The 12869-nt window shown below is 43.3% G+C and overlaps 3 protein-coding genes across 6 annotated transcripts in view; 1 reads left to right on the forward strand and 2 right to left on the reverse strand.

Moving 5' to 3' along the window:
• Nucleotides 1–130: 130 nt before the first annotated feature.
• On the forward strand, nt 131–5543 carry snx30 (sorting nexin family member 30). The gene is made up of 9 exons (XM_049737258.2): nt 131–482; nt 1394–1609; nt 2173–2283; nt 2351–2509; nt 2826–3015; nt 3316–3515; nt 3572–3661; nt 3783–3935; nt 4040–5543. The coding sequence occupies exons 1-9, from the start codon at nt 348–350 to the stop codon at nt 4115–4117; spliced, it is 1332 nt and encodes a 443-aa protein (XP_049593215.1). The 5' UTR covers nt 131–347; the 3' UTR covers nt 4118–5543.
• Nucleotides 5544–5553: 10 nt separating this feature from the next.
• Nucleotides 5554–8560, reverse strand: LOC125979251 (solute carrier family 46 member 2). The gene is made up of 7 exons (XM_049737259.2): nt 7959–8560; nt 6914–7084; nt 6618–6827; nt 6325–6496; nt 6167–6250; nt 5928–6084; nt 5554–5767 (listed from the first exon to the last, which is right to left on the reverse strand). The coding sequence occupies exons 1-7, from the start codon at nt 8412–8414 to the stop codon at nt 5689–5691; spliced, it is 1329 nt and encodes a 442-aa protein (XP_049593216.1). The 5' UTR covers nt 8415–8560; the 3' UTR covers nt 5554–5688.
• Nucleotides 8561–8689: 129 nt separating this feature from the next.
• The window catches only part of palm2akap2 (PALM2 and AKAP2 fusion), a 32794-nt gene continuing 28614 nt past the window's right edge, over nt 8690–12869 (reverse strand). For 2 of the 4 annotated variants that reach the window (XM_049737254.2, XM_049737257.2), the window contains 6 exons: nt 12730–12828; nt 12555–12656; nt 11019–12459; nt 10744–10922; nt 10513–10551; nt 8690–9939 (listed from right to left, as the gene is read on the reverse strand). In XM_049737254.2, the coding sequence (XP_049593211.1) occupies nt 9826–9939; nt 10513–10551; nt 10744–10922; nt 11019–12459; nt 12555–12656; nt 12730–12828 (1974 nt within the window). In that variant the 3' untranslated portion in view covers nt 8690–9825. The remainder of the gene's footprint in view (nt 9940–10512; nt 10552–10743; nt 10923–11018; nt 12460–12554; nt 12657–12729; nt 12829–12869) is intronic. The other 2 variants (XM_049737255.2, XM_049737256.2) reach the window with 2 other exon arrangements.

Here is a 12869-nt window from a genome sequence, read left to right on the forward strand (position 1 = left end):
AAATCTTACATTTCAATTCGGTCTCTGCCTTAATGCTTCCGTTTTAATGTGCATAACTACCCTAAGCAAAATTGTTTTTATTGCATATTTTACAAATACTTAAGCGCATGTTAGATGTCCTGTTGTCACGCGCAATGTTTACTTCCGGGTTTTCGCAGCTTTAACCTCCGCATCTGCGCCGTCGCTGTCAGCTGACTATTATGACCAAATAGCGGCTCGGAAAATCCGTCCCTTACTCGAAGACGAACAGAAAATATTTTCGCGAGTCCGTGCAAACGCCAGTTGCAGCCGGAGACTGGACAGCCGCTAACCTCGACTTGCAGGCGAGCCCCCGCGCCTGCCGCACGATGAGCGCCGGCGCACAGCGCGGCCTGGCCAGCTCGGGGCAGAAGCACATCGCAGAGATTCTACACCCGTTGTCCGCCTCTGACGAGCCGCTGTCCCCGGGGCCAGATGTCAGCGTCACGGCTGGGGGCGACAAGGTAGGTTGGTCCCAAGCCGTGCTTGGTGATTAAAGCAAAACAAAAGAAAAAAGCAGCCAGAATATATTTGTTATCCTCGTAACCTGTTGTTTGCACTGGCTGCTGGAAGATTTAAAAACTTACCACTTTGAAATAGCAATCAAATCACGGAGTAAAACAAACAAGCCTTTATAAATGTTCTGCTAATAAGGTTTTAGTGAGAACACAAGCGGTTCTTAATATTCAGCAAGTTTTATTATCTGCTATCATAACAGCGAGCGCACCAACGGCACTTTATGATGATCATTAAAAAGTAATCATTATATGTCGGGCTATAGTGTAAAGATACACTTGCACATCAAGTTAATCCAACAATTTTATAATACTCTATGCCGCATATCCAGTTTAAAATCATGTTGAGATGGAGTCTATTCTATATTCTAATCTATAACCCCATTCAGGATTATTTTGGTGTTTCAGCGTGACTCCGTTTTGCAGTTCATTCAATGCAATGATGCAACCCAATGCAATTACGAGAACCATGATTACAAGTTAGGCTTTGCACCACAGTGTAGAAAAAGCTCTCAGACTGTCACAACCGAGATCCAGCTCACTCTGGTGCTTGAGAGTGAATGCATGTGACGGCGAGGAAGTGCCTTGCACTAGAGATTCTCAACACTTGAAATGTAAGACTAATATAGTGCAACCTCTGAGGTCAACCTCATGATTGAAAAATATTTTACCCTAATAGGAAATAGTGAGAGGATTCAAACTAGTAGTCTTAAACCCGGATGTAATTACACTAGCAATGTCTTTGGTAACAATGTAGGATTGTCACGGCGAGCTCAACGAGAGCATTATTCACGGAGAAACACAACTGATCACTTCTTTGTTTGCACTTCCTTGTCTTGATTTTTTTTGGGTTCCCTCAGGAGCCAGGGCTGTCCAATGGCACGCCAGCGGACACGCCGAGTCCCGCCTCAGCATCTTCGCTATTCAACAGGCTGCAACTGGACGACGATATCGAGTCGGACCCCCGGGATTACTACGGCTCCACCGAAACACGTGATCTGTTTGTCACGGTGGACGACCCGAAGAAGCACGTCTCGACAATGGAGACGTATATCACCTACAGAGTGTCCACCAAGGTCTGCTTATGACTAAATTCATTTCGTATCGTGAGATCTCATTAGGGTCAATCAATGCAAGCTTGTTTTCATTAGCCGCATTTATTTGAAAATAATACTTAAACATCAAGACGGATAATCTATAAACGGGAAAGACGTAACATCACCTAAACAGGTCACGTAGCATCAGAATGCGATAAATGCAGTTTTCTCGCTTGACGGAACACATTAATTCCATTTTGGTTAAGCGCCTTTCACTTCACTTCTAATGAAAAACGATCCAGGGATAAATTCAATCACTTTTGATTTACCGAACTGGTGTTCTGCTTGTATGAGCTTCCTCTTGTGGTGAGTTGAGAACGCTCCCCTTCCATCCTGAGTTGCAACAGAGGCGGGGAGACAATGCCTGGTGGCGCCATGGCAACCGTTGTTATGGACATATCAGTGCTAGGCCTGAATGGCCTTATACAAATATCACAGTTAGGTATTAAGGCATAATGTTAAGTTCATGCTAGGTCATGGATTCTATCCCAGTCTCAGGATCTTGTCACGTGATGGTCGAAATCTGTGTCTGTATTCTCAAGACTACACGGATTGAGTTCGACCTTCCGGAATACTGTGTGCGACGCCGTTATCAAGACTTTGATTGGTTGAGGATCAAGCTGGAGGACAGCCAGCCTACCCACCTAATTCCTGTAAGTTGATCACAACTGATGAGATGAAAAGAAAGCTTCAGGAATATTCTTTGCACTCTTCTTTCAGCCTTTGCCGGAGAAGTTTGTAATGAAGGGCGTGGTGGATCGTTTTTCTGAAGAGTTTGTCGGAACGCGCATGAAAGCGCTGGATAAGTTCCTCAAGCGGGTTGCCGACCACCCGGTCCTGTCCTTCAACCCGCATCTCAACGCTTTTCTATCTGCTAAGGTGAGACTCCTCGGCGGAACATTTTAATTTAACAACAAAAAAACGTTTTGTCGACATCAGCCGTTTTTTAGTGACTCCAATAAATCAGTCACTGACCTGCTGATGCAAGAAAAAAAAAAGTACAAACAAACGCAAGTTGCAAATTGTATTTACTTTCTCACCAGGAGCAGACAAGTAGTTTCTCTCTCAATGCGATAAAGTGATCATCCATCAAATCTGTCCAGACAATGTTTCGTTCTCTTATCACATGCAATTTAGGTCATGTGACTCATGGTCAGGGACAACAATGCATAATCAACAAGTTGTCCGTCTGCAGGACCTGAACAAGCGTCAGGGTCTGGCGCTGCTCACCAAGGTGGGCGAATCGGTGAAACACGTCGCCGGAGGCTACAAGCTACGAGCGCGACCGGCCGAGTTCTGTGCCATGGGAGAGTATCTGGACACCTTCAGCCAGAAACTGGGCACCATCGACCGTATTGCTCAGAGGATCCTCAAGGAGCAGTCAGGTAATATCTAATCACAAACTGGATGTAGAATCAAGACCGGACTAAGAGCGGCAGTATAAAATTTTGAGTGTCGCCAGTTGCTAACTAGCTTAAAATAACAATTTAGCGCTCAGCAAGATTCGCTGCGCTGGCAGTGAGGAAGTAGCCATATCTTGACCCACATTAGATGTTGTGAAATAGGAAGTCACACAAAGATAACACAACCTCACCTCTGTGTATTTTTTTTTTTTTTTTTAAAAGTCATCCTCCGCATACAATCCTCACCAACCAATGATATTTAATTTCATCTGACACCAATAGAGTACTTGGCTGAGTTACGCGAGTATGGCTCCGTGTACTCTAGCTGGATGGGAGCTGAAGAGGAACTACAGCCCCCCCTGGAGGGAGTGGCGAGCTCCGTTTCCACGTGTTGCGGAGCCATGGACGACCTATGCGAAAATATCGGGCAGGATTTCCTACCCGTGCTCCGAGAGTATATGCTCTACATCGAGTCCATGAAGGTGAGAGCGATGTCATGTTCCTCGTGACTACCATCAATATCTGATTGTATTTCCAGAATGTGTTGAAGAAGCGCGACCAGTGTCAGGCGGAGTACGAGGGACGCCTAGAAGCCGCCATATTACGTAGACAGGAAGACAGAACGCCTGTAAGTATCACCACCTTCCATGGCTGTCATTTTGCAGTAACGTCAAAGACCCGCTGTTCTCCTTCACGTTTAGCGTTTAGAGCTCCCTTGTAGTAGTAGTCCTTTTTGTGTCTCTCGCTAGATGCCACCTGAGGTAGAACGCTGCCAAGACAAGGTGGAGTGTTTCAACGCCGACTTGAAAGCCGACTGGGAGCGTTGGCAGAATAACAAGCGGCAGGACTTCAAGCAGCTTCTCGGCGGCATGGCTGACAAAAATATTAATTACTACGAGAAGGTACGTGGGACTCTTATATCCACACGCATGGAATTTGATTTAGTTTTGGATGTTTTCATCATCTAGCTAGTTCAAATTCACCGTTGTTGTCCACTTCTCTGCAGTGCCAAACAGCGTGGGAGTCGCTCATAAGCGTCCTGCAGGACAAACAAACTGAAGAGCAAATGAACGAGACGGACTGAAACGCCTCATCACGTACTTTTTCTCACGCCAAGGACCGAGCAGACCAAATGAAGGACCGCGTTCCCCCGTTTTCCTGAGTCGACTGTCCAGATCGGACCTTTCTACAAGCCAGTACACAAACTGGTCCAAGAGCGACGATTTTCTTTCTCCAGACTTTAATTTTCATGGTGTTGCTTTTTTTTTTTCTACTTCATAATATTTTGTTGCCAATGCTGCTTATTTAATCACACGCGAAGGAGGCGTGCTTCATTTTTCTCTCCCTCATTCTTTTTACAATGTGAGGCAAGGGTACTATTTTTTTTTTTTTCCAGCAAACTGATTCCCGCCTGAGTAAAAGATTGTTTTCCAAGGGTTTCTCAAATGTGATTGTCTTTACGCTTACTTTGAAAAATCGATACTTGCCACGGCGTCTGCGTTTCACAACATGGCCTTTGAAATGCGGTAATAAGCTCAAACCGAGCGTGTTAGCTATCTGATCGCTATCTGGTTAGCATCCAAGGCTGAGCCTCGTCAGATCGACCTCACTTTTGATTATTTTGGGACTAAATCACTGTCACTAATATGAACAGATTTTTCTAGCTTGTCACCTCATGGTACTGCAACAATTTTTTTCAGTATTGTAATCAAAATCGATGTTACCTACAGCTTAGAAATGTGCCTGTTCCTGAGTTTGCTTGTATTTTCAAGCAAATGTTCTGCTGTTTATTTCAGCAGAGGTACAGACTGAAATTAGCTTTCAAACTGCCTTCACTAAATGTGGCAGTTTCATTAAAATATTTTTTGAAGTAACATTTTGGTTTTGTGTAATTTATCCCAAATGTACAGGCCAGGAGTTGTGGATGGATCCATTTAATGTGAAAATGTAAGAAGGGATGACAAGTTCTCAATAAAAATATTAAGCTAGTATACGGAATGAATGGACATAGCTTCTATTTTTGATAGAGCTTTACGTTGAGTTGTTTTTGCCTTCTGATTGCTGCACTATACACAAATCCTCCCGTCTAAAACGAGTTTGAAGTGAAATGTTGATTTGACAAAAGTAATAATTCTTGTAATTTTTTTTTGGTAACATTTATTTCAGGTTGAAAGCCCAAATGGGGACAAGATGAGAGCTGCCAACATATATTCTGTAATATTTTTTTGAATGTCTTGTATTAATATATATTTTTTTGCATTATTTACATCACAGCAAAAATATATTCAACTTTCTGTTAATTTCTTTTAAAAAGTTATGTCAGTTCTGTTCTGTTTATTGCTCCCTGATGTTTACATTTTACTTTCAGTCAATTCTGGAAACTTGAACATCTTGTAATTAGCTATAAATATAAAGTCTGTATATTGATGTTGTTTGATGCAATAATATTTACCTCAAATTATTTTGAGATATATTGGACCAAAATTAAAAATAAAGTAATTTGATAATTATCTGCTCAGCTTTTCTTTTTTTTTTTTTTTATTGTATTAACAATTAGAGTTTTTAAAATGTCCGTCATGACTACTTACATAAAACACACCAGCTCAACCTCCTTCTAAAGTGTTCATTAGTTTTTATCTTCTGTAGAAGCATGCTTTACTCCTCCTCGTCTACGTGGCGCGTCTCCGTCGTTTCTTCAGAGCTTATTGGCTGAGACCGCCTCCATGCTATGACGCTTCAAGAAGGAAGAAAATCATTTTAACCATCACTTCATTGAAACCAACAGTGCCATCTAGAGGAGTCCAAAAATACAACTGGTTCATGAAGCAAATTCAAAGCTTCATTTTCCCAAAGGTGGTTTGCATAATATGGACATAGTAGAATGTGAAAAGGACCTGATAGGAAACATTCCCAGAACTGCCAGTATGCTGGAGATGGTGAAGACGAAACCTGGGAACCAGCCCAGTGTTCTCTGGTAGAGTTTTGTAAAGGCGGGGATGTACGCCAGAGCAGCAAACCTCAACACCAGCTGCAGGACTGTCAAAGTGATGCCTGATGGCAAAGAGAGTGAACACAAGGGGGCGCTAAAGTACACTATTGTGGGTTTTTAAATAGCAAGATGTATGTTCCTCACCACACAATGATGTTGAAACCTGTTGTGAGAGTAGTGACCTAATTGTCGGCAGCGGGATAAGAGCAAAGAGGGTGAGCGAACGAGCTGTGGAGAAAGTCAACCTTAGCTTTGGTCTGGGTCTATGGTTCTTGATACAAAACCAGAAGATGACTGCTTACAGAGGTAGAACATGTAGGATGTGGTCACCAAGGACATGAAGTAAATTCCAGTGGCGAAGGAGATCATGCCGATCAGGATGAGCGTTACGTCGCTTACGCAACGGCGAAAAGCAAGTGCACCCAGGAAACTCGTGAGGAATATCGCAAAGCCTGCTGCGTTCCCATAACCCACCTAGAAGAGCAAACTTAGGGTTAGGTTAACCTGGTTAAATTAAAAACAACAAAAATAAAGAAATTTTTTTGAATCAGTGTCAAAAATATGTCTTTTCTGTATACATTTTTCCAGCACATACTTGGGTAACATTCCAATGGAGCGGTTCTTTTATCACAAAGATGCCCAGGATCTCAATAGCTCCGCCCACTGAGGAACCATACAAGATAGCAGCAGAGAAGAGCAGAATCACGTTCACTGTATTCTTCCTTGAGAACATCTCTGGAGGACCACTGTTGGAATGAGGGAGGAGTGGGCTGCTCTCCTCTTGCTCACTTGATACTTGCCTTACCTAAGTCAGAACAAGCGATAAATACAGCCAAGCTGTTACGAGTCAGTTTAGAGCAACTTTATGGTGTCTAATAAGTCCAAACAGACCTGCAGCAGCATTGTGGCTTGAATGAGGCTCAGCAGGTGGAGAAGCGTGCAGACGGAAAGGAGGACGGTGCCATGCCCAATGCTAGAACTGTATAGCAAGAAAACATGACCTGACAGCAGACTACCCAGCAGGCCTGCTACTCCATACATTAGCTCCACTCTCATCATCACCTGTAGTAGACACAAATGACTTCTCTAAGCAAATCAAGCTCCAAATAATTCACTTCTTATTTGACTCCAAATGTATTGTTATGGTCAAAAAGGATTGTTTTATTTTCCCCTTTGAAACGTTTTTATTTTGTAAGTGATTTTTGCACAGGTTAAAGGTCACATCAATGGTAGCAAACATTTTGTAATTTAATTTTGTCTAATTTTTGTGTATCATTGAAATCTGGCATTTGATCAGGGGGTATGTGAGGCAGCTTTAATTATATAGCACATTTCACACATATGATAGCTCAATGTGCTTCACAAAATAATTTAAGACATTCAAAAGAAAATGAAGGCAGAGGATGTGGAATCAAAAAACACAAAATGAGCACAAGTCAAAACAAACAATTGCACAGAACTGAGTTGGACATGGAGGTGTGACAACCACCACAACCAAAAAAATTCTGACATGCGCGGCCAGGTAGCAGGGAGCTAAATACAAGCGACCTGACAAGCAACAAGGAGCACCTGGCAAGACGCAAAGTGTTGGAAGAACCTGATTGGTTAACACAAAGGATCAGGAAAGTGAGATCAGGTGGAACCAAAACCTAAAAAAATGCATAAAATTAAAGAAAAAAAAAGCACAACTGCATAACATGAAAGAAAACTAAAAACAGAATCATGGCAACTTGTTCCTCCTTTTTTTTTTTTAATTATCTGCCTATTATGCTTTTAGAGTAGAAACAAAATAGAGTAAGACTAATCCTTGGGGTTGAATTAAATAAGATTTTATCATTGTTTGCCAGTTTAAATATTTAACATTTGCTGTACATTAATAGTGCATAATAATAATCATAATAATAAAATTACACCAAAATAGAAAAGGGTGTCTAACCTTGGAGCGACTCTCCGCCTCTGAGCCCAGCGACACCAACGTCATGACGCCAGGCCAGTAAGCGCAGAACCCGCCAGACGTCCCAAGAAGAACAGCTGCCGCGAACATCACCTGGATGGGCAGCTGCAACAGAACCACCTGCAGGAGCGCAACCGTCGACACCAGATACCCGCACAGGGGGACCACAACGGGGGCTCTCCTCCAACCCCGGTCCCCCACCTTGGCGAGAAGGAGAGCCGGCACAATGGGCATCAGTTGAACAATGAGGTTGTAGACCATGTAGAAATCCGACATGGCTCTTTGCTGGTCATCCTCAGTGGCGTTGGCACACCGGTCCTTGACCACCATGAGCAGGGCCGTATCGAACAAAGAGGTGCCCAGCTGCTGGAGCACGACGAGGGGCTCAACTCGGTGGACCACCCCGAAAGCGCTTTGACACCAGCTCCACGTCGTCATGTTCCACTCAATAAGCGTACATGATTACAAAATGAAACCTCAGAGGAATGCGTTGGTTATAATCGAGGAAGGGAAGTAGAAAAGAAAACAGTTTGCTAGGGAACGTCCCACTTCCTCATTCTGGAACACGCACTATAGATCACAATTTTAAATCTCTTGTAAGATGGGAACACAAAATTTATTAAATTAAATTATTATTTTTTTTACAATGTATTTAATGAAGTGACTCATATGCATCCCATTCATACCTGTAAAAAATTGAAAGAACACAAAAAAATTGTCAATTTTTGTATTTAATGCGAAAATATTTATAATATATATAACAGGCGATTAACTGTGAGCCGTACACGTGCTATATAAAGTGGAGCACAATATGAACATACGAGTGGTTAACATGAGGACAAAGGTTATGAATCTCATAAAATTGCATTATCAACCAAGCTATCGGCTTTTCAAAAGATAAATAAATCATCTCTGCATCAAGAATTCAGTCAACAGAAATGCTGTGCTGTCATTCACACTGGGAGGCTTCAGCTAAAATAAAACTTTTGTTGCTAAACGTTACAAAAGTCAAGCGTAAGAAGCGATTTGAATAAGCCATTAAAACCTTAAAAACCTCCAAATAAATTCGCCAAAACTTCTCAGGCTTATGTTTTGCCCTTGGTCATATTTAGCATTACTGCACTTTAAAACAAACATCATTTAAATATGTCATTTAATATATTATTATGCGTGTAAAAGCAGTTTTAATTGAGTGAGTCGAGGGGCAGACAGCCGAAGGACACTTGAACAAGACACTCCGGCAAATCAAAAAATGGTGACCTTTGGTTCAAAAAATATTCTCACCATTCTCTTGACATTCACAAAAAAAATGACCGTTGTCGAGTGGGTTTCATTATTTGTCGTCGAGCTGATAGAAGAAAATATCTTAAATAGGCAAACTGGTTGTCTCCACACTTTTTATAAAAAGTTTTCTTTTTTTCGAAAACATTTGCCATAGCTAGCAAGTATAATAAGTACACTGGAATAAATGTGCTCCTGTCAAATACACAATTCTACCTTAGTATAGTACAACAACTGCCTACAAAAGACACCGTCAACAAACCAAGAAGTGGTTTTTAGACCAACGGCAAATTTCCAGCCTACTCAAAAACAATCACGACCTTTTATTCCTTCCTTGTTTAAACCTTACGCAGATGAATACTGAAATTGCCTTTTTGCATCACCTTCCTTTTATCGTCACATACTCACATCCCCGTTTTTCCTTACACTTGCAGAATCCAGTCCAAAAAATGGACACTTCCCCGTTGAGCTCCTACTGGTCAGACCAGAGAGTCATGTGATCATCAGAACACTAAGAATAAAATAAATACTGTTTCCCCTGACTGTCCTTCCCCCCACCATCCTATTTTTACTCCTCCTCTTCCTCTTCCTCCTCTTCTCCATCCTCATTGGCATAAATTCCGGCTTCCCACTTGAGCGCCATGTCACTTTTCCTTCGGGTGATGCGAGTGGCCTCCAAGACCTGTTAAAAAAATAAATTGAGAAAAATAAATTTCTTTTTCCTGTTCCATGTCACCATGCACGGTCAACCACGGAGGAAGCTCTTGGGTCAAAGGAGAAACTTTCACGATCAACAACAAGGTACAAAGGGGTGGACATATTTTTCCAAGCTAATTTTGAACGTTCTATCTCGTTCAAATTTACAGAAATGACCCCCCCCCCCAGTAAAAAAACCAGCCCCCCTTTGTACTTGACAATAAAAACATTTGATCACTCAGGTGTGTCATGCTTGATCAGGTGCCCATGCCCAATCTATACACACACACACACGTGCCAGGGCCAACACACACAAAGTGCTTCAAAAACAAATCAGGGGTGGATTCAATCGATTAATTAATCGTGATCAATCGAGACCGCCCGCAGACTTGGGACACATTTTTTTGTCGATATACTTAATATCAACCAAATATCAAATAATATTCTCCAACATTATCTCCATTTAAATTATCCACAGATTCAATGTATAAATACAGCTTAGTGTGTCCCAGATCTGCGAGTAGTGGTAGAAATCAGGTTTTGGATGTGCGTCAGGTACCTCAGTGGTTACCTCATTAGCCAGCAACAAATGGGCATACTGAGCGACCAGCAGGAGAGAAGCAACAGTACACAGTCAACACAATGGACAAAAAATGGAGGACAATAATCTTATATACTAGATAAAGAAAATGGGATATCATTATTATGAGAAGACACGGAACAAAAATCCCCGTCTGCTTTCATTTCCTGCTTCAAGTCTGGAAAATGAATATATATGACGAATACTCACACTGTTATCTTCCATTTTCTCCCTCCTCTTCACTTTGTGTGTTTCATAGTCTTCCATAAGTGTCTGCATGAAATTTTTGGGCCGAGATCCTCCAGAGTCCTCGCTGCCGGCGTCAGACAGAGCTCCTTCCGACGGTGAAGGTGAGACAGGCTGAGCGGGACGAATTTTTTCGATCTTTCCTATGGCGTAAAAAAGTAAATGGAGTACACATCATTTTAAGTCCCCTTGGGGAACCATCTTGGAACAGGTGTCATACAGGAAGTACGATCACTAACCTGGTGCTGTCCTTGATGTCAGCGTGAGTCTCGTCGGCAGGCTGTTGCTCTTCAATTTGTCTGCCGGGGATATGGTGGTTTTCCGTACCCCTGTTCTGGCAGGAACTTGACCGGTGCCGGAAGGGTTCTCGACACGAGGAATAGCAGCAGGTTGTGCTTCTCTCTGTTTCTTCAGGTCTTCCTCTCTCTGCTGAGCTGCTCGGATCTCCTCCTCAATCATGGACAATGTACGTTGTTTCTTGGAGCGAAGGCGGAATGGTCCGCTTGCCACTTCTACCTCGGGGGCTTTCGTCGCCGCCGCAGTGCTACGCAGTTCAGCCGCTTCGGAATACTTACTGAAGTAGCTGAACTCGGATTTTTCGGGGCTCGGTGGGGAAGGTGGACGGCAGACTGGGGCTGGCCTGGGTACATTGGTTGTAGGGCAAGGAGCCGGTGCAGAAACTGGGGCTGAGGAAGCAAGTGCTCTGGCGTAAGAAGACTGGATCTTGATCCTTGGTCCTCCTTTGGGTCTCTGTGGAGGGGACACAGGCTGAGAATGAGTTGGAGATGATTGTGATGACAGGGTTGGACTGGATGAGGATGACTCTTGCTGCTGAGGAACATCTTGTGTTGTAAGCTTCTCTTGGAAAGCAACCTGAACCTCAGGAAGTAGATCCAGTTGCGATGAAGGGTTAGATGTAGCAGCGATGGAGGAGACAGGTGACTGCAAACGGTCAGCTTCTCCAAAAGACAGAGGGGAGGACGATACTGGCACTGGACTACTTGTTGAAGCAGAGGATGAGGACACTGGGCTGCTCATTTGTGAAGAATCCAAGTTCGGGGAAGAAGACTGCCACTCGCTTCCGTTTGTCGAGAGCGCGTTTTGAATAACGTTTTGGACAAGAACTTCTGCTTGGTATTCCAGCTCATCTTCTACTGCACTGCCAGCGGTTCGCCCGTTGACTGGTGTAGTGGGCTGAGGGGTCGATGGTGACACCGGGGTAAGTGGGAGTGGTGTGGGTGGAAGTGAAGCCCCACTGTCTGAAACGCTATCCAAGCTAAACACCGTCGTGTCCTGAGAACGGACGGATAACTCTTCCAATCCGGAGTCGGATTCCTCTGGGAGATAGCCTAGGGGAAACTGGCTTTTCCCTTCCTCTTCGTCACTCACATTTGTCATGACAGCACGGACACTGGTAAATTCTCCTGCAATTCCATCATCGGACCAGGTCACGTGACACTCTCCAACTTCAGGAACAATGTTGCCATGGTTGCCCCTCGGTATGGACTTGGAGAAGGGTCTGGCAGAGTATATGTGAGGAGCGATGGAATTCTTGGTCATATCAGCTTGCAGGAATTGCTTCCTGGCAGATGAGAAGTCAATCTTTTTTTCCACAACGTCTTCCTTCCTGATTAACTCTGGGTCAAAGGTAACCAGCGTGGGTGGTCCAGTAACTTGGGGCTGCGAAGACGGAAAGTCAGAAATCAATTATCATCTATTCTACTCACATTCATTACCGTCCATTATTTTCCAGAAGAAAATCGGATGGTACTAACCTGTGTGTACGAGTATGTTGGAATCTGCTTCTGTGTTTTTCTCTCTTGGTATTTTCGGAGAGACTCGAGCTGTTCCGGGTCAAGCTGCTCCTCCAAGGGAACCTTGAATAAATGTGGGAACATCCCTTCAATGAGTGTTCCGGTATTATAAAGTAAAAATAAAATCGTCAACTACCTCTTGTGGAGGGTTCCACCAACGTTGAGCAATACCAGGGTTTTTCTTCACTGCCTGGTCTCGAATCAGCTCCTGACGCTCACGTTCCAACTCCTGGACCTGTTGGACAGGCAATCATCAGTGATACAAAGTAATGCAGT

Source organism: Syngnathus scovelli, chromosome 13 (genome assembly GCF_024217435.2).
Source record: "Syngnathus scovelli strain Florida chromosome 13, RoL_Ssco_1.2, whole genome shotgun sequence".
NCBI classification, from domain to species: domain Eukaryota; kingdom Metazoa; phylum Chordata; class Actinopteri; order Syngnathiformes; family Syngnathidae; genus Syngnathus; species Syngnathus scovelli.